Below are 25,192 nucleotides of genomic sequence, written 5' to 3'. Positions count from 1 at the left end.
ACGTTCTCCCCATGTCTCCGGATGCTCCGATTTCCTCCCACGGTCCAAAAATGTGCAGGTCAGGTTGATTGGCTAAGCACAATTGACTCTGTCAGGGGATTTAGCAGGGTAAATATGTGGGGTTACGGGAATAGGGCCTGGGTGAGATTGTGGTCAGTACAGACTCGATGGGCCGAGTGGCCCCTTCTGCACTGTAGGGATTCTATGATTCTCCAGTTAGTTGTTTAATTGTCCACCACCATTCACGACTGGATGTGGCAAGACTGCTGAGCTCAGATCCGATCCATTGGTTTGAAATCGTTTAGCTTGGTGACTTGCTGCTTATGCTGTTTGGCACATCAGTCGTCCTGCTCTGTAGCTTCATCAGGTTGACACCTCATTTTTAGGTGTGCCTGCTGTTGCTTCTGGCAGATCTTCTCACACAAGTCATTGAACAAGTTCCCCTGGCTTGGTGGTAAATGGTAGAGTGGGGGATATATCAGCCCATGAGGTTTCAGATTGTGGTCGAGTACAATTCTGCTGCTGATGGCCCTCAATGCCTCAAGGTATGCCCAGTTTTGAATTGCTAGATCTGCCACACAACACGGTGGAGGATATCCTCATGTGTAGACAGGATTTTTGTCATTTGTAACTGTGACAAATGGATTGAAGACAAGATTGAGTAAGTTTTTCACTCGTTGGCTCTCCCACCACATGCCAAAGACCCAGTCTAGCAGCTCCTGCCATTAAGGACTCAGCCAGCTCAGTCAGTAGCGGTGCTACCAAGCCACTCTTGGTGATGGACATTGAAGGCCCCACCCAGAGTACACTCTGCATACTTGTGACCCTCAGAACTTCATCTGTCGTATTCAACATTGCAGAGTTCTGATTCATCAGCTGAGTGGCGGGCGGGCAGTATGCGGTAATCAGCAGCAGGTTTCTTTGCCCATGTTTAACCTGAAGCCGTGACACTTCATGGGCTCCAGAGTCAATGCTGAGGACTCCCAGGACAACTCCCTCCCGACTGTCTATCACTGCGTCACCATCTCTGCTGTGGCTGTCCTGCCAGTGGGACAGGACATACTCGAAGATGGGCGATGGTGATGCCTAGGACATTATCTGTAAGGTATCTATTAGTGAGTATGACAATGTCAGGTGGGTGTGTGACTGGGCTGTGAAACAGCTCTCCCAATTTTGGGACACGCCCTGATATTAGTGAGGACTTTGCACGGTTGACCGGACTGGGTGTAGCATTGTCGTTTTTGGTGCCTTGGTCAATGCTGGGTAGGCTGTTCCGTTTCATTATCGACATGTCTGCAACAACTGGCTTGCTCGGCTATTTCAGAGAGTATTTAAGAGTCAACCACATAACTCTGGGTCTGGAATCACGTGTCGGTTAGATCAGGTAAGGACGGCAGATTTTCTTCCCGAAAGGACATTAGTGAACCAGATGGGTTTTTACAACAATGGACAAGGGTTTCATGATCACCGTTGCTTAGACTCGTGTTTCATTCCAGGCTATGAGCTGAATTTAAATTTCGCCAGCTGCCATGGTGGGATTTGAACCTGCATTAGTCTTGACCTCTAGATTACGAGTCCAGCGCCACTACTACCACCCCACCGCCTCCGCACGATTCCAATATTTCAAATTTTACAACCGTCCTGATTCAAGGTGCGTTATGTAAATTCTTCGGAAATATCTCAAGAGCTTATAATTGGGGACAGGCTGCAGGCAATCTGTAAAGAGAGAAATTGTTCCCTAATGTCGATTTAAGTCTGAATCATTAGCAGATAGTTGGGACAACTGTTAAATGGTTATGATACACACGAGGTATTTCTGACAGGTTGCTGTGTGCAAATTAGTTGAGTTTACTGTCAGTTTGAAACATGGATTTCATTCCATAACGCGGTTTCAACGGTTAAACTTGGTGGAATTGAAATGGGTGCATTCCACTCTCCTCTCCTTCTCTCTATCTCTCACATCCTCCTCAATAATGAGTGCTTTGTAGGTTCCAGTCTGCTCTGACAACAACTTTAATGAGCACTGCACCTTTCTCAGCATCAAGATTTGAGTGACACCGTTTGCGCAAATGGATTGTCTGCTCGGCTCCTGCCCAGCAATTCCACATTAACTGTAAATTATCTTTGTCATTTTACCCACCCCTCAACTTTTTAATCACTTCTCCTGTCTTTTAAGTCTCCCTTCCATCACACAATTCCCCAGCTAACAAGGTGGCAATCTGCTCACAGGCAATATCTTACATGGGATAAGCATCTAAGGGCAAAGGGAATCCATTGTCTCCAACCTGCATTCACTCCACAGCGCTGCTCATTAAGATGAGGACATGCTGCCTATAGGGCTGCCACAGATCGATCATTTAATTCTGTTTGAGGAATGCTCTGGTTTGAAGAAAAAAGGTAATCATAAAATAAAATGTAGGCCAGATACAATAACTAGCGCTGTGATCCAAATCTAATCTAATCCGTATGATAAAATGACTAACACCGGTTAAACTTGCTGCATGACGATTTAACATCACCACACAATGCACCAGCAGAGGCAATTTATGACAACAGCATTTAATTTGAAGACAGGCGTAATCTAGTTATGCACAGAAAAAAATCTGGTAATGTATGAAAACAATCCAAAGCATTTAAGGGCAAATTCGCCACTTCTGAAGCGATTTGACAAGTACACTGACCAGCTTCTCAGCCACTTGCACATAAATCAGTTTGTTCTTTTCTCGCACGGATCCTGGATTCATGCCAGGTTTGTAAAATCCTCAGTATTATCAGGTTCTGCAAGGAGCAGCAGGCAATTCCTCTTAGGAGACACCTCTAAGAAAGTCTGCTGTGAGGTCGTCTGTGAATGCTGATATTGTGCCAAACTCTGAAGAGGCAGGCTTGTTGGTTTGTGCTCTGAATTCTCAACAGCAGATTTTTCACAGTGCTCTGAAAACCCTACTGACTGCAACTGATCTGCAAGTTCTTCCATCAATCTTCCTGGAGGTGATTTCGCAGTGGAAGTCTCCCCAAATGGGCATTTATCCGGATGCAGTGCGGCATCCATGTGCACAGTTCCCTCACCACGGTTCGATTTGATCAAATCCTCTTTAACCTTTACCTCAGTTACACAGTCAGCCTCTGCTCTGCCGCACAAACCCTCTCCGTGCCTCTCCTCAGGACCGCTCGCATTAGATGAATCGCTTTCATATGAATCGGACTCCCCTCCGTCAAAGGATGAGCTACTCGATTCCTCTGAGTCATTATCCTCTTCTGTCTCACTTTCTGACTGGGGACCACTGCCTGGTTTGGTCTCATTTTCTTCCTCCTGAACTAATAGTGCTGCTTTCTCCAGTTCCTCCAGTTCCAAGCCCAAATCATTCTTCGTGACTTTTACATTCTGCAGTGACTCAGCCAAGGATACAAGCTTCTTTGACCTAGAGGGGAAAATAAAACACGTTTCAATTCCCCTATTTATTAACAATTGCACCACACTATTTCATTATAATATTCTTAGCTGCATCATTATATTTTATACAATATTAACTGAAAATTAAAAATTGAGCATGAGGATCATAAAAACACAAGAGGAGCAGTAGACCATTCAGCCCCTCAAGCCTGCTCCACCATTTAATACTATCATGGCTGATCTCATCTCAGCCTCAACTCCACTTACCTGCCCGTTCACCATAGCTCTTCAAACCCTTACTAATCAAAAATTTGTCCACCTCTTCCTTAAATTTACTCAAAGTCCCGGCATTCACCAGGCTCTGGGGTAATGAATTCCACAGGCTAACGACCCTTTGAAAGAAGTAATTTAAAGTAAAAAGTAACGTTTATTTATTGGTCACAAATAGGCTTACATTAACACTGCAATGAAGTTACTGTGAAAATCCCCTAATCGTCACAGAGCAGCACCTGTTCGGATACACTGAGGGAGAATTTAGCATGGCCAATGCACCTAACCAGCACGTCTTTCAGACTGTGGGAGGAAACCAGAGCACCCGGAGGACACAGGACAGGAGGCACAGGAGAATGTGCAGACTTCGCACAGAGTGACCCAAGCCGGGAATCGAATCCAGGTTCCTGGCGCTGTGAGGCAACAGTGCTAACCACTATCCCACCGTGCTGCCCAAGTTCTCTTCATCTCTGCTTTAAATCTGCAACCCTTATCCTAAAGCTATGACCTCTTGTTCTAGATTGCCCTACAAAAGGAAACATCCTCTCCACGTCTACTTTGTCAACTCCCCTTATCATTTTGTGCACTTCAATTAGATCTTCTCTCATTCTTTGAAACTCCACAGAGTGTAGGCCCCCAACTGCCCAATCTCTCTTCATAAGTCAACACCTCATAGAATCATATAATGTAGAAGAGGCACTTTGGCTCTGCACCGACATGTGAAAGACACCTGACCCCCCACCTAATCCCATTTACCAGCACTTGGCCCGTCACCTCGAATGTTATGGTGTGCCAAGTGCTCATCCAGGTACTTTTTAAAAGGATGCGAGGCAACTCGCCTCTACTTTTTCCTCACGTACGTTTGCACCCAAAAAGTAGTGACAGTCTGGAACGTGCTGCCTGGGAGGGTGGTAACGACGAGTTGCTTCACATCTTTTAATCTCTGGAATCAATCTAGTGAATCTCCTCTGAAAAGCCTCTAATGCAACCAAATCCCTCCTCAAGGAGATCAAAACTGTACACAATATTCTAAGTGCGGTCTCACGAATGCTTTGTGCAGCAGCAGCAACACTTCACTATATACTCTATTCCTTTAGCAATAAATGCCAAGATTCCAATTCCTTCTTTATTACCTGCTGTACCTGCATGCAAGGTTTTTGCAATTCATGCACAAGAACACCCAGATCCTTCTGCATCAAAGTTCTTTGAAGTTCCTCTCCATTTAGATAATTTACCTTTTTCCTACCAAAATGGATAACCTCACACTTATCCACCTTAAACTCCATCTGCCACATTTTTCCCCATTCACTTAACCTATCTATACTCATTTGTAAATTTATCATCGCAACTTACTGAAATAGGTGGGATAGTGTCATGTGCAAATTTGGCTATGGTACCCACCAAGTCTGTATCCAAGTCATTAATATAGATTGTAAACAGTTGGGCCCCAAGGGCCAAACACTGTGGCACCCACTAGTTACATCTTACCAACCAAAAAAGGACCCATTTATCCCAACTCTCTGCTTTCTGTTGGTTAGCCAGTCCTCTATCCAAGCTAATAAATTACCCCATATCCCATGTGAATTAATCCTGTGTATTAACCTTTTGTGTGGCACCTTATCAAATGCCTGCTGGAAGTCCTGATATACGACATCTACAGGATCCCCATTATCCACCTTGCTTGTTACATCTTCAAAGAACTCCAGCAAATTAGTCAAACATGATTTACCCTTCATAAAACCATGCGGACTCCGATGGGTTGTGTTTTGACTTTCTAAATGTCCTGTTATTACTTCCTTACTAATGATTCTAACAATTTCCCAATACCAGAAGTTAAATTAATTGGCCTATAGTTTCCTATAATTTGCCTCCCTCCCTTTTTGAATCTTAGCATTTTTCCAATCCAACGGAACCGTTCCCACATTGAAATATTTTGGAATATTGTAACCAATGGACCCACCATCTCCAACACCATTTCCTTTCAGACTCTAGGATGTAGACTATCAGGTCGTGAGGACTTGTCTACCTTCAATCCCAATAGTTCGCTCAGTACTTTTTCCCTTGTGACAATGATAGTTCCAAGTTCCTCCCTTTCTGGAACATCTGCATTTTCTGTTACCATTGGGATAATACTCATTCCTCCACCATGAAAACTGAGGCAGAATATTAAATTTAGTGTCTCAAACATTTCTGCATACCCCACTCCAAACTCCCCAGCCTCATCTTCCAAAGGACCAACATTCATTCTCTTCCTCTTTATATATTTATAGAAGCTTTTGTTGTCCGTTTTTATATTTTGCGCTAGTTTGCTTCCATAATTTACCTTTGCTCTTTTTATTTCTTTTTTGGTGACCCTTTGTTGATCTTTAAAAGCTTCCCAATCTTCCAGTGTGACACTGGCCTTTGCAATACACTGTGCCTTTGTTTTGTCTTTATGTTATCCTTAACTTCTTTGCTTAGCCATGGGAGTCCTCCCCCCTCTCTGGAATATATTTCAGTGGGAGGACTTGAATATCTCTTTAAATATCTGCCATCCAGGATGAATGTCCTCATAAATATCTCATGCAGGATCAATACTTTATTTAAACATTCCTTCTGCCAACAAGTTTAAGTTGAGCAGAGAATCCCCTAGTCAAATATAACTCATGTAGAGCAATACTCCTTCCAATTACATGGACAATTTTATACTGACAGTAAACCAAATTCCTGTATCAATTAGACAGTGCTTAAACAACTCCAGTATCTCAAATCAATATTGAGATCCAACCTCAGATCCATGGATTTCATTAGTTACTGGCCAGGTATAAACATTCTGACAGCTTGAAAGCAGTTTGGATATCTCATTAGCGTTGTAATGCCCATGCCAACTACGAGTGCCGACTTTGAACCATACAGATTATGGATGCTATATGGAGGGGCAGCATGGTGGCATAGTGGTTGGCACTGCTGCCTCTCAGTGCCAGGGACTCAGGTTTGATTCCCGGCTTGGGTCACTGTCTGTGTGGAGTCTGCGCGTCCTCCATGTGTCTGCGTGGGTTTCCTCCAGGTGCTCCAGTTTCCTCCCACAGTCCAAAAGATGTGCTGGTTAGGTGCATTGGCCATTCTAAATTCTCCCTCGGTGTACCCGAACAGGCGCTGGAGTGCGGCGGCTGGGAAATTTTCCCAGTAACTTCACTGCAGCATTAATGAAAGCCTACTTGTGACACTAAACAAACAAACTTTAATTTTGTAGATTTCACTATTTAGATACAAGGATGAAAGTCATCTCAGAGAATTCTGATCAAGCAATGCATCTAGTGACACCAGAAGAGGTAGATAGTGTGAAACTTCGTAAACCATCACTTCAGCCATTCTCCAAACTGATGACTTACTCCTCCAGTGGTGCAGTAACATATCACAGGGGGCTGTATTGATACCAACAGAGCATAAAATTCTCAGCTTCAACTCAGAGTATTGGGGTGCCATCATGCCCTGTGAGAAACACTCCTTCAGGAAAGGAAGCGTATGGGGAGGAAAATGGGAGATTAAAATAAAAAATTCAGGTGCATCATTTGGAAAACTCTCAAAGAACAGCAGAGCACATGGCTATAAGACATTAATAAATTTGAGGATTGCCTAATTACAGAATAGATAGATACATGTGTTGCACAAAACTAGAACTGTGCAACTTTAGAACCATAGAATCCTACAGTGCAGGAGGAGGCCATTCGGCGCATCGAGTCTGTACCGACCGCAATCCCACCCAGACCCTATCCCCATAACACCACGCTAGTCTCCTTGGCACTAAAGGTTAATTTAGAATGGCCAATCCACCTAACTCGCACATCTTTGGACTGTGGGAGGAAACCGGAACACCCGGAGGAAGCCCACACAGACACAGGGAGAACGTGCAAACTCCATACAGACAGTGACCCAAGCTGGGAATCGAACCCGGGTCCCTGGCGCAGTGGGGCAGCAGTGCTAACCACTGTGCCACCCCATTTAAGATTGGATTTGCTCAGGCTCTGCATTTTGAGTAAATCAAAAATCCATGGTTCCTGTAAGGAAATTAACCGGAGTGATCACAGACTAGAGAAGAGGACATTGGAATCGAACCAGTCAAATTATTCCTGCTGGAAACAGAACAGGGCAGATCCAGTAAGTAAGAGCTTATTCAAGCATATAATAAATATATATATTTCATGGGAGCTGGATGTCGCTAGCGAGAGGAGGAAAGAGTGATTGAAAAGGCAAGAGTACAGAATGATCAGCTGGAAGGCATCTGCCATACATTATACCCCAGGACTCCAATATCCTGCCCATTCTGGCAATTAGTACCCCCACTGAAACTGAATGCCACGAGAGAGTTATCTCAACTCAAGAGGCCGTGTACAAATCAGACAGTCCACTTTTAAACAACGATGGGACACTGAGTTCACTGCTTAAAACAGCTAGTTGCAAAGTTAACATTAGTTTTAGTACAGCTTCTTCATAAATACTTGTTTGCATTGACACCAAATATAAAATGGATGTTTAACTTCTATATTACTTTTAATTTGGTGGATAATGGTTGAAAAAGTGCACTCCTGTTGATCATTCTGTCCTGGCAGTCTCTTCAATCTCCTTTTCCTCCTCAAAGCCCGTGAATACATTGTCACTTGACAGGTTGCGCCCACCTCTCCCTGAAAAAGGAGCAAAGGATTTGGGCAGCCTGTTTATCAGGCGGCAGTTTATCAGGTTAATCGGGAGGTTACATTTCACAGCTTGGAGTATAGATTTTGTGATGGCTGGTGGTCATTTAGCAAATGAGATGACTTGCTACAAGTCTGACCGATGACGCTACAAATCCCACAGCAGTCATTTGAAAGCAATATAAATGGATTGTGAGCAAGGGAGAATTTTAAGATAACAGCAGTGACAAATGGCTGTACTTGTATTGCACACGAGCTGTTTATGCCTCTTAATATTTATAGGACAAATTTATTTTCATGCGGAATCTCTCTATATTAAAAATTCATTAAAAGGTCTAAGATGGATCAACATTTCTTGTCTTCTTTAATTTGCATATTTAAAATCATCCTGATCCACTGTCTTATGATTTGAATAGACAAATGGAAATCTGTCTGTCAAGCAGGAACTATGCGAATAGTATAAAATATGCTTCACAATGCTTTTAACGTATAGCACTTCAGTTCAACAGAGTGAATGTTTAAACTTTTCCCAGAACATTACTGTAAAATTACCACCCACTGAGTATTAAGATTTATGATGTCCCTGTGTGTGTGGGGGGAGGGAAGAACCTTGACATACAATGTCATCACAGAAGACAAACCTGAACTGGAAAAACTCAGAGATATAGTCTGTTGATCAAAGCTTTTGGCGAAGATCATAAGAAATAGGAGCAGGCACAGGCCATTCAGCCCCTCAAGCCTGCTCCACCCTTCAACAAGATCATGGTGATCAGATTGTGGCCTCAATTTCACTTTAGAATCTATAGTGCAGATCGTGGCCATTTGGCCCATTGAGTCTGCACCAACGACAATCCTACCCAGGTCCTATACCCGTAACCCCATATATTTACCCTCCCAATCCCCCTGACACTAAGGGGCAATTTAGCATGGCCAATCAACTGAACCCGCACATCTTTGGACTGTGAGGGGAAAGCAGAGCACCCGGAGGAAACCCACGCAGACACAGGGAGAATGCGCAAACTCCACACAGACAGTGACCCAAGCCTGGAATTGAACCTAGGTCCCTGGCATTGTGAAGCAGCAGTGCTAACCACTGAGCCACTGTGCCGTTGAGCTGGCTCCATCACCCTAGAGTCTTTGTGGATGAAAAATCAATCTAACTCAGCCTTGAATATATTCAATTACCCAGCCTCCATTGCTCTCTGGGGTACAGTGTTCCAAGAGTGACGACCCTCAGGGAAATTCCTCCTCATTTCAATCTCAAATGGGAGACCCCTAACTGGCAGTGTTAACATCCATCACCCTGACAATAGATTGTATGGATAGACGTTCAAATCCTTTTGTTTTTAATTTATCTTCTCTCATTTTGTTCTCCCCTGACACACCTCTCCCCGCCCCCCATGTAGTATCAGATTTGATTTGTTACGTGTATTGGTGATAATATAATAGGAGGGTGCAGGAATCAAGCTCCACATTCGCAAGGTCCTGCCAGTAATCGATAGCCAGCTGTTTTGAAACCCATAAGGGTTGCAGAGTTGATTTTCTTGCAGCTTCCTGCAAGATCGAATCTTGCAATTACTGATTACCCTCCTCCCCCAAACGTACCCCCAACAACAGCCTGGCTGAGAGATACCAGGCTCATCAATCTAATATCAATCCTTGGAAAAAATAATGGGAACGCGATAAGGGTAAACCTGAGAGCTATCTACACAAGAATGATTTCCCAAATAATCGCCAATGCCATTTTAGAAAGGTAAGGTTTTTCCTGATTAACTAGTCTTTGAAAGTATAACGTTCCAGGTAGACAGTGAAAAATCATACGCCATTGTGCACTTACGTTTTCAAAAAGACTTCGACAAAGTGCTTCATAAAAGACTCGTACGTAGTGTAAATTGAAGATATAATGCAACTTTGATTTAGGAAACAAAGCACTAAGTACTTGGTAGGGGGTGATGCCACAGCCAACAGGAAAGTGACTATGCAATTGGACATCGATAAAGAGTCAATGCCTTTAGGATGGAGCAGAAAGCTTTATTTTATTCATCCATGGGATGTGGGTGTCACTGGTAAGAATAGCCTTTATTGCCCACCCGATTGCCCAGATGGTGGGGGTGGACCACATTCTTGAACAACTGCAGTTCATGTGGCAAATCCAGAGTACTGCTGAGAAGAGGGTTCCAGGGTTTTGACCCAGCAATAGTGAAGGACAGTGATATATTCCCAAGTCAGGACAGCAGGATGACATGCAGATGGTGGTGATGACACAGATCATGAGTTTGGAAGATGAGGTCGAAGAAATTTTGGTGAGTTACTGCATGAAGATGATGCACTCTGCAGCCAGAATATGCCCATATGGAGTGAATGAATATTCAAGGAGGCTGTTGGGATGCCAATCAAGCAGGCTGCTTTGGCCTGGATGGTAACCAGCTTCAAGTGGGGGGGGGGGGGGGGGGGGGGGGGTGTATAACGGGGGTACAATGGTTAGCACTGCTGCCTCTCAGCGCCAGGGACCCTCGTCCAATTCCAGTCTCAGGTCACTGTGCGGAGTGTGCACATTCTCCCTGTGTCTGTGTGGGTTTCCTCTGGTTCTCTCCCACAGTCCAAAGATGTGCAGGTTAGGTTGATTGGCTATGCTAAATTGACCCTAGTGTCAGGGGATTAGCAGGCTAAATGAGTGTTGCGGGAATAGGATTGGATTGTTTTCAGTGCAGGCTCGATGGGCTGAATGGCCTCCTCCTGTACTGTAGGGATTCTATGATTCGATTCTATGAGTTACACAGAGAATACCCAACCTCTGATTTGCTTGAGAATGCCCAGACCATTCCCTCCTAACTGTATGATTATGCTGCCACTTCTATTCATAGAATAGAATCATATATCCTCAGTGCAGAAGGAGGCCATTTTGCCTATTGAGTCTGCACCAACCACAATCTCACCCGGGCTCTATCCCCATAACCCCACGTATTTACCCTGCTGGTCCACCTGACTCCTGAGAGGCAATTTAGCATGGCCAATCAACCTAACCGCACATCTCTGGACTGTGGGAGGAAACTGGAGCACCCGGAGGAAACTTATGCAGAATGGGGCGAACATGCAAGCTCCATACAGACAGTCACCTGAGGCAGAAATCGAACCCGGATCCCTTGTGCTGTGAGGCAGCAGTGCTAACTACTGTGCCACCATGTCGCTGCTGGGTACTCCTGCTGGTGGGACAGGACATATCCAAGGATGGTGCAAGAGGATCATTGGTTGAATGCTCTGATTCTATGATTATGACTATGCCAGGTTGTTGCTTGACTGGTCTGTGGGGCTGCTCTTAGTTTTAGCACAGCTCCCCAGGTGTTAAGCGAGGACAACTTTGCTGGTCAACCGGACTGGAGGTGCCTTAGCCGTGTCTGGTGCCCAGGTTGATGGTGGATAGTCGGTCTGGTTTTATTGTTAGAGTTTCAAGCAGTGGTTCGATACAACTGAGTTACTTGCTCGGCCATTTCAGAGGGCAGTTAAGAGTCAGTCACACTGTTGTGCGTCTAAGCTGCACACACGGCAGACCAGCTAAGGACGGAAGATATCCTTGGTGCTGGTTGTGGTTCAGACGGTAGCATTCTCACCTGAGCAAAAAGGTTGTGGGTTCCAGCCCCCGCATGGGATAATCTAGGCTGGCACTCCAGTGCAATACTGAGGGAGTGCTGCACAGTCAGCGATGCTGTCTTTTGGGTGAGACATTAAACAGAGGTCCTGGCTGCACTCTTTGGTGGATGTAAGATATCTGATGACACTACTTGGAAGAAGAGTGGGGCAGTTAGACCTGGTTCCAGCCAATATTTCTGTCTCAGTCAGCAGCACTAAATCAGATGATCTGGTCATGATCATATTGCTGTTTGTGGGAGTTTGCTGTGTAGAAACTGGCTTCTGTGTTTCCTAAAGTACAAAGTACTTCAAAAAGTACTTCATTGGCTGTAAAGTGCTTTTGCCATCAGTGCCGTGAAAGGTACTATAGAAATGCAAGCCTTTCTGCTTTTCCCCTAAAAGGACTTGCAATTTTGACTAGATGAGTTGTTATAACAATCCTGTAATTTCATGCCCCCCATTACAGACACTAACCTTTTAGTCCAGATTCATTTAATTAACTGAATTTTAATTCCCCTGCTATTTTGGAGACAATGAGTTCAAATGTCACCAAGTAATTTGTCTCGGTCTAGTCCAGTAACATAACCACTATCCTACCATTCCCTATTTTGTTAGGATAAAGTAAAGGGGGGTAAAGTATTTCTTAATCTCTTGAACAGCCTTTTGTGCTAATATATCTGTATTGACAACTGCCTTACAGAAAGTCACATTATTACTTCATTTGGTACATTTTAAAATTGGAACCCATTAAAAAACAGTTCTTTAAAAGTGCCAATAACCTGAAAGTAATGAGTCTTAACCTTGACAATGCAGGGGATTTTTAAACCAAATTGGATTCCCAATTAAGTGGCAGCCAATGTATGAGCACCATAGCAACCATGCATATTTGAGCATACGACAGTTCAGTCCTGATAAACACCATAACTAGTTTACTCAAAGGTTACATATGGGCCAGGATTTCTATAAGCTGTAGCTAAAAATAGCCTGTTTGCAAATCTTTGAATGATGGCACATTTAAATATTCATTCAATTCAATTCATCCTAAATGAAAACATTTCACACAAAAATGATTGGAATACTAAAATGTACTGGGGTGTCCAAGTGAATGGAGCGTGGGCCGATTACATTGTACTTACTGACATCTTCCATCATATGACACCCAGGCATTGGCCCTATGGTTGGAAGAAGTGAGGCTGCCGGAGCTCACCGTGTTAAGGAGACTGGCCAGCAGCTTCTGGCAACAGCACACGTGCAGTTAAATGTGGAGGTCAGAAAGCTGCTGACCGAATTGCCCTGCTCCTCCACAAGCTGCGCTTTGTAAAGATGTGCAGGTTGGGTGGCAGATTCAGCACTGAAATTCATGTAAAGATGTGAATTTGCGGTAGTTACCACTATGTACCCAGAGAACACGTGAAAAAAAAGTTAGGGTTTGCCCATTCAAATGTTAGTTCATTTTTAAATGGCCTGGTCAGCCTAACACACATCTTTGATTGAAAATGTACTTTTATAAAGTTCAAGGCTCATTCCTTTAGATTTTAATTATTGCTGGAGACTTATTAAAAAAAAAATAAACTTTTTCTTTCAGTCCCTTTTATTTCCATCTCTCTTCATCCAACTTTCTTTCCCTCACTTTGTTTTGCTTTCTGCACATGATTTGATGCAATGCAGAGAAGATAAAAGGTATGAAGAGGGGAAGAAATGATGGGAAAGTGGAGGTCAAGATAAATGATCAGCAGCTGGAACAATTTAATTAAAGGAGGAAAATGTTAGAAATACTCAGCAGGTCTGGCAGCATCTGGGAAAGACAAAAAAAAAAGAGTTGATGTTCAAGTCGATGATCCTGCATGAGAATCACACTCCTCAAACACCAGCTCTACAGCAAACGCCGCAGCCTGGAAAAAGGACTTTGGGGTAACCTGGTGTTGTTAAACTTCTTACTGTGTTTACCCCAGTCCAACGCCGGCATCTCCACATCATGAGAACTGGGTGCCAGACATGGAGTGTGTCCAGCATTTTCTGTTGTCATCTCAGATTGCTAGCATCTGCTGTATTTTGTTCTTTACGTACCAGGGGAGCATCCTGCCTGAAGGTGATTACTGCCTTTAAAAAAAAATCAGAACTAGAATAGCAACAGCAAATAATGCGTTCTCCAAAGAACTGCAAAGCAGAGAATGAGTAGAGAAATTGACAATAATCAAATCTGCAATTTGGAGTATTTGTTGTATGGTGTTGAAACATGGACCTTGAGAAAAGTATCCATTCGAAGGCGAGGAAGTTGTGGAATCTTGTTCTGGAGTAGGATGGAGTGGGTCAGTTGAAGAGAACCCAAGAGCAATAACATTGTCTCAGGATGATGGAGGAAGGAAGATTGTGAGTAAAAAAGTCCAAAGCACAGCCTTCAAAGCTCTTTGATGGTTCAGTTTTCAAAATCCTGTTCAAAGAGGCGAGTTTCAATGGATGTTACTTAATGCAACTGCTCCAATCACTGGCCGTTTCTCTCCCACTTTTGCTTCTGATAGGCGGACTAGTGAGAGAGTGAGCGAGCGACCGGGGGGGGGCAGAGTGTTTGTGAGGGGGGAGGGGCAGTGAGTCACGGAGGGGGGGGGGGGGGGGGGGGAGGTGTCAGCAGTGAGCCTGTGGGGGTGAGTGTGGGAGTGAGAGTCTCAGCTTTCTCACTCACTCACCACCACCACACACCCATACACTGATCCTCTGGCCAATTTAACAACTTTTTGCTATAAAATTGCTTTACATTTGTTCAGTAATTGTTTATTTCGTTAAAATCTCAACTTTTTTTTGAAATTCAGCTCATTGCTGTGCCAAGCCTCATCTTTCCAAAATTTGCTCATCGACCCCTTGAGTGAGAAAAAAAACCCAAGCGTGGATCTTCCCACCCAAGTGAAACTGAAAAGCCTGGACAAGCCAAGTTTTAAGGGATGGGAACTTGCTGAAGGGAGGTAATTGAAGAAAGGTTAAAGGAATGTAGACCAAGAGAAAGAGAATGATCTTAACTTTAAATTGAAAATGGAAGGCGCCGATAAGCAAATGAAGAGAAAAGCACAAGACCGCAAGGCATGGTGAAACGTGCCGAGGCTCTGCCCTTAGGCACCTGCCCTCAGGTAGATCATTACTGCACACGATTTAACATTAAATTAATTATTCTAACTGACACTTTCTGCTTCAGATCCTGGGTGCCACAATAAGGATTCTTCAATCTGACTGCTCGAAGAGACCACGCTGTCGTTTGCTTTGCCACAGAACAGCCAGATACCCGATACACGGCACGGAGTTGAAATGCTTTTTGAACTATCCTAAGTTGCTGCACAAAGCTCACTATAGTGTGCGTACAGCTGTGAGCATTAAGAACTGCCAGCACCATTATTTTATTGCTAAACACAAAATCTGGGCTTTGTTTCAAGTTTTTAAAATGAAGCCCAGCAATCCACTTGAAACTAGAAGGGTCATAAACTATATGATATTCATATCAGCAAGTTCATTGTGCTGACTGAACAGTGTCATGTTTTACCATCTTCTCTTAATTTCTCTGCAGCCAGGCTAAACTGATCTTCATCCTGCCTTCTCCAAAATTCCATTGTGCTATCAGCCACCGACAGGCATCTGAATGTGTCCCGGGGCAATCGTCTCTTCAATGATCCCAACTGCACAAGGAAGCACCTGGTCCCTACTCAGCAGATCCACAACCTGAGTTGCAAACTTACGCCTCAACATTTAATCTCATACCATAATTTAATTTGGATGAATTTAAAATAATAAATTCATAATTCGAAAGCAGAGCGAACATGGTTTGTGAAAGGGAAATCATGTTTAATCAATTTATTTGAATTCTTTGAAGTAGCAGGTGCTGTGGATAAAGGGGAACTGCTAGATGTACTGTACTTTCCAGATTTTCAGCAAGTGTTTGAGGGTGCCTCATCTAAGGTTACCGTGGAAAATAAAAGCTCATTGGTGTAGAGGGTAGCATACTGGCATGGATAGAAGATTAGCTAACAGGAAAGAGAGTAGGCATAAGTGGGTAATTTTCTGGTTGGCAGGATGGGATTAGTGCTCGGTCCCCAATTCTTCACAATTTATATAAATGATTTGGATGAAAGGTTAGGTAAGTTGGCAAAGATCTGGCAAATGTGGAAAAATATGAAGTTGTCCATTTGGGCAAGACAAATAAAAAAGCATATTACCTAAATGGTGTGAGATTGCAGAACTTAGATGCAGAGGGATCAGAGAGTCCTACTGCATGAATCCCAAAAGGTTAGTATTCTGATGCAGCAAGAAATTAGGAGAGCTAATAGAATGTTAACGTTTATTGCAAGGGGAATTGAGTACATGAGTAGGGAAGTTATGCGTCAGTTATACAGGAGCATTGGTGAAACCACCTTTGGAGTACTGTGTACAGTAGCAGTGTCCTTAATTGAGCAAAGATGTAAATGCAATGAAAGCAGTTCACAGAAGGTTTACTAGATTAATAGCGGCAATGGGCAATTGTTTTATGAGGAAAGGATGGACAAGCTAGGCTTGTAGCGGTCCAGGTTTGGAAGAGTAAGGGGTGACTTGATTGAACATGTAAGATCCTAAGGGAATTTGATCGGGTACATGTGGAAAGGATGTTTCCACTTGTGGAGAATTTAGAACTAGGAGCCATTGTATAAAAATAAGGGGCTGGCCATTTAGAACAGACTTGAGGAGAAATCTTTTCTCGGAGGGTTGAGACTTTGGAACTCTCTTCCTCAAATGGCTATGGGAGTAGTCTTTCAATATTTTTAAGGCAGATAGATTCTTGATAAGCAAGGGGCTCGGCAGGAAGCGAAGTTGAGGACAAAAATTAGATCAGCCATTATCTTATTGGATGGTGGAGCAGGCTCAAGGGCTGAGTGGCTTACTCTTGATTCTACTTCATAGGTGCACAGAAACCCGACAGTGCAGAAAGAGGAATTCTTTCTGGCCCATCAAGCCTGCACCGACAACAATCCGACCTGGGCCCTATCCCTGTAACCCCATGTATTTACCCGACTAACCCCCCTGACACTAATGGTCAATTTAGCATGGCCAATCCACCTAAACTGCACATCTTTGGACTGTGGGAGGAAACCGGAATACTGGGAGGGAACCCACGCAGACACGGGGAGAACATGCAAACTCCAGTCACCGGAGGCCAGAATTCGACCTGGGTCCCTGGAGCTGTGAGGCAGCAGTGCTAACCACTGTGCCACCCCACGCATGCTTGTATGCAAGGGGCCATTCTGTTTACAGACTTTTGGAGAGAAAAGGAATCAGGGCTGTTTAAATTAGCCCCCCTTCTATCCGCAACAAGAAAATTGAACAGGATGATGCAAATCTAAACTTTTCCTTGAAATTTTTCAGTTAACGTAGGTCAGTGAAATAAACCCAATGTAAAACATGGCAGTAGTTTAGTTTCATATAGCTGGAAGTTGACAGAAAATGCATTTTCTTCTGAACTCAGTATCTCAGAGATGATCGTGCTATGTCACAGTTACGCTGATATAAATAGTTACTACATCTGGTTTCTTGCAGCCCTGCTCCAACTCTCACCATCAATCAACTTTTCACCACTTCCTGAAAGCAGCCACCACGACTATAAAACACACAGCAACTGTTTCATTTCCTCTCTTCAAGTCTGGTCACCTCTGAGGCACGACTCAGCCAGAGAACACAGCCAAATAACTGCAGCAAACTGACAAAGTAATTCATGGCTGTGGAAAATGAGCAACAGAAATTAAATGGAACTTGATTTCTACCAGAACAAGGGGCTGTAAAATCCTAATCTATTACCACCAAAGTAATTTTCCCCAAACAATTTCTTCTCTTTTTCTTCCTGAAAGCAGTGACCAACACTGAGGCACACTTTCACAAGCAAGGCATTGGAACGTTCCAGGTCCTTGGAAGCAATTATCCTTTTACCAGTCAACGATGAGTGTTGGTAGTTTTATTTGACTCTTGGGTCTTCAGAGAAATGTCCACTCCTGTCCTCAATCAAGCTTCACAAAAAAGCAAGGGATATTGCGTTGTACATTAATACAAGAACTGTAGGTTTCCTGCTTGCCTTTAGCTGAGATCACCCAACTTAGTTTAGACTAGGATTTCAACCAGGGACCTTACTCAATTACATGATTAGGTATTACACCGTCCTGTTTTTTCCCATAAGCAAATTTAATAGGAACACATAAAAACTAAAGCATCACGAAGTGTGGAGGACACATTCTACCACATCTTCAGCGAGGAATTTTAAAATAATGTTCATGAGGCTTCAATTGAGACTAATTGTTATATGCCCAAGTGATCACAGAAAGCAAAGGTTTGCACTATAGATAACATTATCGCATTCGAAAAATTCACTTGATAAGACCCAAACTTTTAACATACCCTTCATTCCAATCCCAGATATAAACCATGCATTACCTAGAATCAAGAAAGCTGTCATCACTGGCAGTGAAGAGCCCAATATTCCAAACTTTCCATGCAACCATCTACTTAAGGAATGCCTTTGTCATTCCATTCAAGAATGGAATTCCTGAATTTCCATTCAGGAAACACAATAGCAGCTGAAATATCGATTTCAGATCATACTACAATGTATATAAGCAGCAAGATGCAGATATTTATACACTAGCAATTAAGTTTTCTTCTTGGTTTCACATGGTCAGAATTAGAGTTATAAATTACCAATTTTACTCTGAATATTTTGGGCAATTATGAGGGAATCTGGGGGCCCAGAAACAACATACATTACAATATGGCAAACAAATTCATCAATGTGTGCCAGAAACAGAAGTTCTTAATTCAGCTATTGAGGGAGCACAATTTTCAGATCTCAGACATTTCCCCGGAGCTGAACACGATTAAGAATCTGCAAGTATTCATTAAATTAGGCCACATGTCTGTACGAATTGACTTACAGAAATTTGCGTACAGGTGGTGATCCATGTGGTGCTTTCCTGGGCCAATAACTATCTGCTCCAATCCCATTTCCGGTTGACTCCTGCAGCATATCTTTCTGTTCGAAATGGTCAGCTAATTCCTCTCATCACAGTCCAAAGATGTACGGGTTAGGTTGACTGGCTATGCTAAATTGCCCCCGAGTGTCTCGGGATGTGCTGGTTAGAGGGATTAGTAAATATGTGGGGTTAAGGAGATAGAGCCTAGGTGGGATTGTTGTTGGTGCAGACTCGATGGGCCGAATGGCCTCCTTCTGCACTGTAGGATTCTATGATTGCCTGATCAGCCGCATTCCAGATTCCGATTATTTTTCGCCAAAAATACTTTGTCTAATTCATTTTTTCTGCCCCTTTACCAATTCTGGTCGAATGCCTCATTATCCATTTTGCTTATCAATGGTAATCTCAGATCATTATTTACCCTCTAATATCATACAAAAATTTGGAATACTATAATGCTATTACATTTTCTCATTTCCGTGGCTCCAATGAATGCAGTCATAGTTTGTTTTTTTCATTTATCATTCCGAGATCCTCGCACTGTCGGCTTAATTCTACGGAAACTATGTCGTGTACATTGATAAGTATCAACAGGTGTAGTGTCTCAAATCTGGCTATTCAAAAAATGACTATCTGACAACCATGCATGAATTTTATTTATTATTAGATGAGTAAAATAATTTACTGGCTTGTTCAGCTGGGCGCTGCTTTGGCACGCCAACTCGTAATGGATTTCATGTGCCTGTTTTCCCACATTGAGTGCTCTGAACACCCCTTGACCCAACCTGACCTGGCAAGTCCTCAATGTCAACAAATCGAAGGAAATAATCATTGACTTCAGCAAGGTAGGGGAGGACATGCCCCGTCTACATCAATGGGGACGGAATAGAAATGGTCGGGAGTTTCAGGTTTTTGGATGTCCAGATTACCAACAACCTGTCCTGGCTCCCCATGCCGACACTATAGTTAAGAAAGCCCACCAACGCCTTTACTTTTTCAAGAGACTATGGAAATTTGGCATGTCCGCTACAGCTCTCACCAATTTCTACAGATCCACCATGGAAAGCATGCTTTCCGGCTGTATCGCAGGTTGGTATAGCTCTTGCTCTGTCCAAGACCGCAAGGAACTACAAAGGGTCGTGAATGAAGCCCAGTCCATCACTCAAACCAGCTTCCCATACATTGACACTGTCTACACTCCCTGCTGCCTCGGAAAAGCAGCCAGCATAATCAAGAACCCCACGCATGCCAGACATACTCGCTTCCACTTTCTTCCATCGGGAAAAAGATACAAAAGTCTGAGGACAGGGACCCAGCGACTCAGGAACAGCTTCTTCCCTGCTGCCATCAGACTTTGGAATGGACCTATCTCACATTAAGTTGGTCTTTCTCTACACCCTGGCTCTGACTGTAACACTACATTCTGCACCTTCTCCTTTCCTTCTTTATGAACAGTATGCTTTGTCTATATAGCATGCAAGAAACAATACTTTTCACTGTATACTAATACATGTGACAATAATAATAAATCAAGAACTGTTTATCCAGAACCCCATCAAGGTTACAATTCCAGCACAGATTCAGTACTGAGGCTGCCAGTTTTGAGACACTCTACCTGTATTAGCATGGTACAATGTTGGCCAATGAGAGCAATGCGGGATGGAACTCACAGCAGGCTCTCTGTGAGCAAAATAATTGACTCAGCGGCACGGTGGCACAATGGCTAGCACTGCTGCCTCACAATGCCAGGGACCCGGTTCAATTCCTGGCTTGGGTCACTGTCTGTGTGGAGTTTGCACATTCTCCCCGCTTCTGCGTGGGTTTCCTCCAGGTGCTCTGGTTCCTCCCACAAACCAAAGATGTGCAGTTTAGGTGGATTGGCCATGCTAAATTGCCCCTTAGTGTCAGGGGAACTAGCTAGTGTAAATCTAGTGTAAACCCATGGGGTTATGGGAATAGGGCCTGGGTGGGATGATGGTCAGTGCAGGCTCGATGGGCCGAATGGCCTCCTTCTGCACTGTAGGATTCTATTCTATGATTCTATGACTCCGCAAACAAAGCTTATTAAAAAAAAACTCCACAAACTGCTACAATGCAAATAATGACCAAAATCACAGCAACTTCTTCCAATAAAAGCAGGGCGACTTCTGCAGCAGAACAGTGAGTGGAGGATAGTTCCATAATAGAAATGATGTGCGTATGATCAATCCCTGACATTTGCAGCAGTGCAGCCTCCAAGCCTGATTGATTGATGGAGCAATTATCCATTTGGGGCAGGAATAGTGGTGTCACCAATAGCAGCCTGACAGGGGTGAAACCATCATCAGGTAGGGGACGAGGCTCGCCCATTGCACTAGGGCTAGGCTGACGCCTGAAATCATGGTTTGCCTTAGCTAGGGTAAAGAATCGGTAGCCAATGAGGTTAAACCAAGGCTTTATCAAGGCCATTTTGGCCTTCTGGCTAAGATGAAGCATTAGTATCAACCCCGGGAGGGGCTGCAATGCCTCATCCTGTCAGCTTGGATCTTGTTTGATCAAGCCCAAGATGAGATGCAACGTCTTGCCTTATCAGCTTGGATTTTGTTTGTTCCTCATGTGGAGACCATGACTGGACCTAATTTGTATTGGCTTTTTTGATTAGAATTAAAGTACCGAAAGGTACCAAAAAAATAGCAGCCTGATTTCCATGGCTCAACTATCCTTTCCACACTGGGGTGTTCAAAACTACTAAATATGGTTACTGTTGGCAAACTAACGTCTTCGACTGACTAATGTTATCACCCCACTTTTGTATCAGGTAATCAAGCACTTTATTTGTCAAACAGGGGACCTTCACTAGCTCGGCAAACACGATGATTACTGCATTATAAAACACGCTTTGTGAAATGTTAATGTCTGTCTCAAGAGGTCTACTCAGGTGATTGATATTCTTATGGACAAAAGAAAATGGCAATATATTTGACTATTTGAATTCAGATCTACAAAAACAACGCTCTGCTTGTTCTGCATTACAATCCTAATGCTTTCATTTTAGTTTCTAAGCATTAGAAATGCAATTGTACAGATTCACTTCACTTAGTTTGAAGTTGTAGCTATTGATCACTGACATGGTGCTGAGCTCTTCAGCTGGTCCCTTCATGTTTCTACTTTCATTTTTGGCAAGGTGGCTTCTTCTCGTGAATTCGAGCACTTTTCCAGTCTCTCGCCTTCTCGGTCTTTCGAGGCCTCTTCCTCACTTCCTCATCTGCTTAACTTTTCTGCAGAAATTGGCTCAAGTTCTTCAGCACCCTTACTCAGCTTAATCTACTTCCTTCACAAGTCGCCACTTTCTAAACACTATTTCTTAGCTCCGAGAAGAATGAAGGGGGGGGTCTAATAGAAACACAGAAAATTATGAAGGGGATAGATAAGATAGAAGCAAGGAGGTTGTTTCCACTGGCGGGTGGAACTAGAACGAGGGGGCATGGCCTCAAAATAAGGGGGAGCAGATTTAGGACTGAGTTGAGGAGGAACCTTTTCACCCAAAGGGTTATGAATCTGTGGAATTCCCTGCCCAGTGAAGCAGTTGAGGCTACCTCATTGAATGTTTTTAAGGCAAAGACAGACAGATTTTTGATCAGTTAAGGAATTAAGGGCTATGGTGAGCGGGCGGGTAAGCGGAGCTGAATCCACAAAAAGATCAGCCATGATCTTATTGAATGGCAGAGCAGGCTCGAGGGGCCAGATGGCCTACTCCTGCTCCTAGTTCTTAGGTTATGTTTTATAAATACCAGGGTGGCCGCAGGGGTGCTGTTAGCACATGTTGGAAAGGCATCTACATAGTCACTAACTATCTGATTCTGATCAATAGCCCCAGCTTTCTCTTGACCACAATCTTCAAGGAAACACCATTGCTTCAGTGTGCCTGTGATTTGATATACTTGGGAGATTCTGTTCACATTCACTTCACTGTTCCCATTTTCATATTTAGCTAATTTTGCATAACACAAAAAGACGCAAGCAGAGCATCCCAGCAACTGCGACCTCCTGCCCACTCTCGTCTTGATTCTATAGTTTCCTTGTTCTATTTTGCACCTTCTGTCACCTCAACAATTTCAGATTCTCTACCTCCAATTGATGCCCCTTCATTTGACAGACAGCTGCATTCCAGCCCGCCCGTTAGTATTCAAGCCCTCTACTTCTGCCAGGCAGCACGGGTGGCACAGTGATTAGCACTGCTGCCTCAGAGCGCCAGGGACCCGGGTTCCATTCCCGGCTTGGGTCACTGTCTGTGCGGAGTCTGCACATTCTCCCCGTGCCGGTGTACTTTTCCTCTGGATGCTCCAGTTTCCTCCCACAGTTCGAAAGGTTAGGTGCTGGTTAGGTGCATTGGCCATGCTAAATTTTCACACTCAGTGCCGGAGTGCAGAGACCAGGAGGTTTTCACAGTAAGTTCATTGCAGTGTCAATGTAAGCCTACTTGTGACATTAATGAAATAAACTTTAAACTTATCAATCGTGTAAACTTCCCCCTTTCACCACAACCCAGAAACACTGGTGAACTGGGGTGGGATGGGATAAAAAAGCATGGACTCTACACAAAGTGGAATGGGAAGAAGCATATTCTTGGTAATTTGTAGTCTTATAAGACCATAAGACCATAAGACATAGGAGCGGAAGTAAGGCCATTCGGCCCATCGAGTCCACTCCACCATTCAATCATGGTTGATTTCAACTCCATTTACCCGCTCTCTCCCCATAGCCCTTAATTCCTCAAGAAATCAAGAATTTATCAATTTGTGTCTTGAAGACGCTCAACGTCTCGGCCTCCACAGCCCTCTGTGGCAATGAATTGCACAGACCCACCACTCTCTGGCTGAAGAAATTTCTCCTCATCTCTGTTCTAAAGTGACTCCCTTTTATTCTAAGGCTGTGCCCCCGCGTCCTAGTCTCCCCTGCTAATGGAAACAACTTCCCTACGTCCATCCTATCTAAGCCGTTCATTATCTTGTAAGTTTCTATCAGATCTCCCCTCAACCCCCTAAACTCCAATGAATATAATCCCACGATCCTCAGACGTTCATCGTATGTCAGGCCTACCATTCCTGGGATCATCCGTGTGAATCTCCGCTGGACCCGCTCCAGTGCCAGTATGTCCTTCCTGAGGTGTGGGGCCCAAAATTGCTCACAGTACTCCAAATGGGGCCTAACCAGTGCTTTATAAAGCCTCAGAAGTACATCCCTGCTTTTGTATTCCAAGCCTCTTGAGATAAATGACAACATTACATTTGCTTTCTTAATTACGGACTCAACCTGCAAGTTTACCTTTAGAGAATCCTGGACTAGGACTCCCAAGTCCCTTTGCACTTTAGCATTATGAATTTTGTCACCGTTTAGAAAATAGTCCATGCCTCTATTCTTTTTTCCAAAGTGTACGACCTCGCACTTGCCCACGTTGAATTTCATCAGCCACTTCTTGGACCACTCTCCTAAACTGTCTAAATCTTTCTGCAGCCTCCCCACCTCCTCAATACTACCTGCCCCTCCACCTATCTTTGTATCATCGGCAAACTTGGCCAGAATGCTCCCAGTCCCATCATCTAGATCGTTAATATATAAAGAGAACAGCTGTGGCCCCAACACTGAACCCTGCAGGACACCACTTGTCACCGGTTGCCATTCTGAGAAAGAACCTTTTATCCCAACTCTCTGCCTTCTGTCTGACAGCCAATCGTCAATCCATGTTAGTACCTTGCCTCGAATACCATGGGCCCTTATTTTACTCAGCAGTCTCCCGTGAGGCACCTTGTCAAAGGCCTTTTGGAAGTCAAGATAGATAACATCCATTGGCTCTCCTTGGTCTAACCTATTTGTTATCTCTTCAAAGAACTCTAACAGGTTTGTCAGGCACGACCTCCCCTTACTAAATCCATGCTGACTTGTCCTAATCCGACCCTGCACTTCCAAGAATTTAGAAATCTCATCCTTAACGATGGATTCTAGAATTTTGCCAACAACTGAGGTTAGGCTAATTGGCCTATAATTTTCCATCTTTTTTAGATACATGTGGAAAGTCCATTGATAGAGACAACAAGAAAGCACATAGACACAACCCAAGTTGCTCTCATGCTGAAAAGCAGCATGTGTTTAACTTGACTCCCTTTCCTGCATAAATAATGCGGCTTTTCATCTCTTCGAGAATACATGAAATAGTCTCAACTTCAATTTTTAACTCTCCTCCCGGCCTCCGCGATGCCGCACCTCTCTCATTTCCCTCTTTTTCTATT

General features: G+C 43.7%; 1 protein-coding gene across 2 annotated transcripts in view; it reads right to left on the bottom strand.

Moving 5' to 3' along the window:
• Positions 1-2,538: 2,538 nt before the first annotated feature.
• shq1 (SHQ1, H/ACA ribonucleoprotein assembly factor) overlaps positions 2,539-25,192 on the bottom strand; it is a 123,762-nt gene continuing 101,108 nt past the window's right edge. For both annotated transcript variants that reach the window (XM_078209445.1, XM_078209444.1), the window contains exon 12: positions 2,539-3,419. In XM_078209445.1, the coding sequence (XP_078065571.1) occupies positions 2,741-3,419 (679 nt within the window). In that variant the 3' untranslated portion in view covers positions 2,539-2,740. The remainder of the gene's footprint in view (positions 3,420-25,192) is intronic.

Source organism: Mustelus asterias, chromosome 3, assembly GCF_964213995.1.
Source record: "Mustelus asterias chromosome 3, sMusAst1.hap1.1, whole genome shotgun sequence".
In the NCBI taxonomy this organism is placed as follows: Eukaryota; Metazoa; Chordata; class Chondrichthyes; order Carcharhiniformes; family Triakidae; genus Mustelus; species Mustelus asterias.
This window is presented reverse-complemented; position numbering and strand designations above follow the sequence as displayed.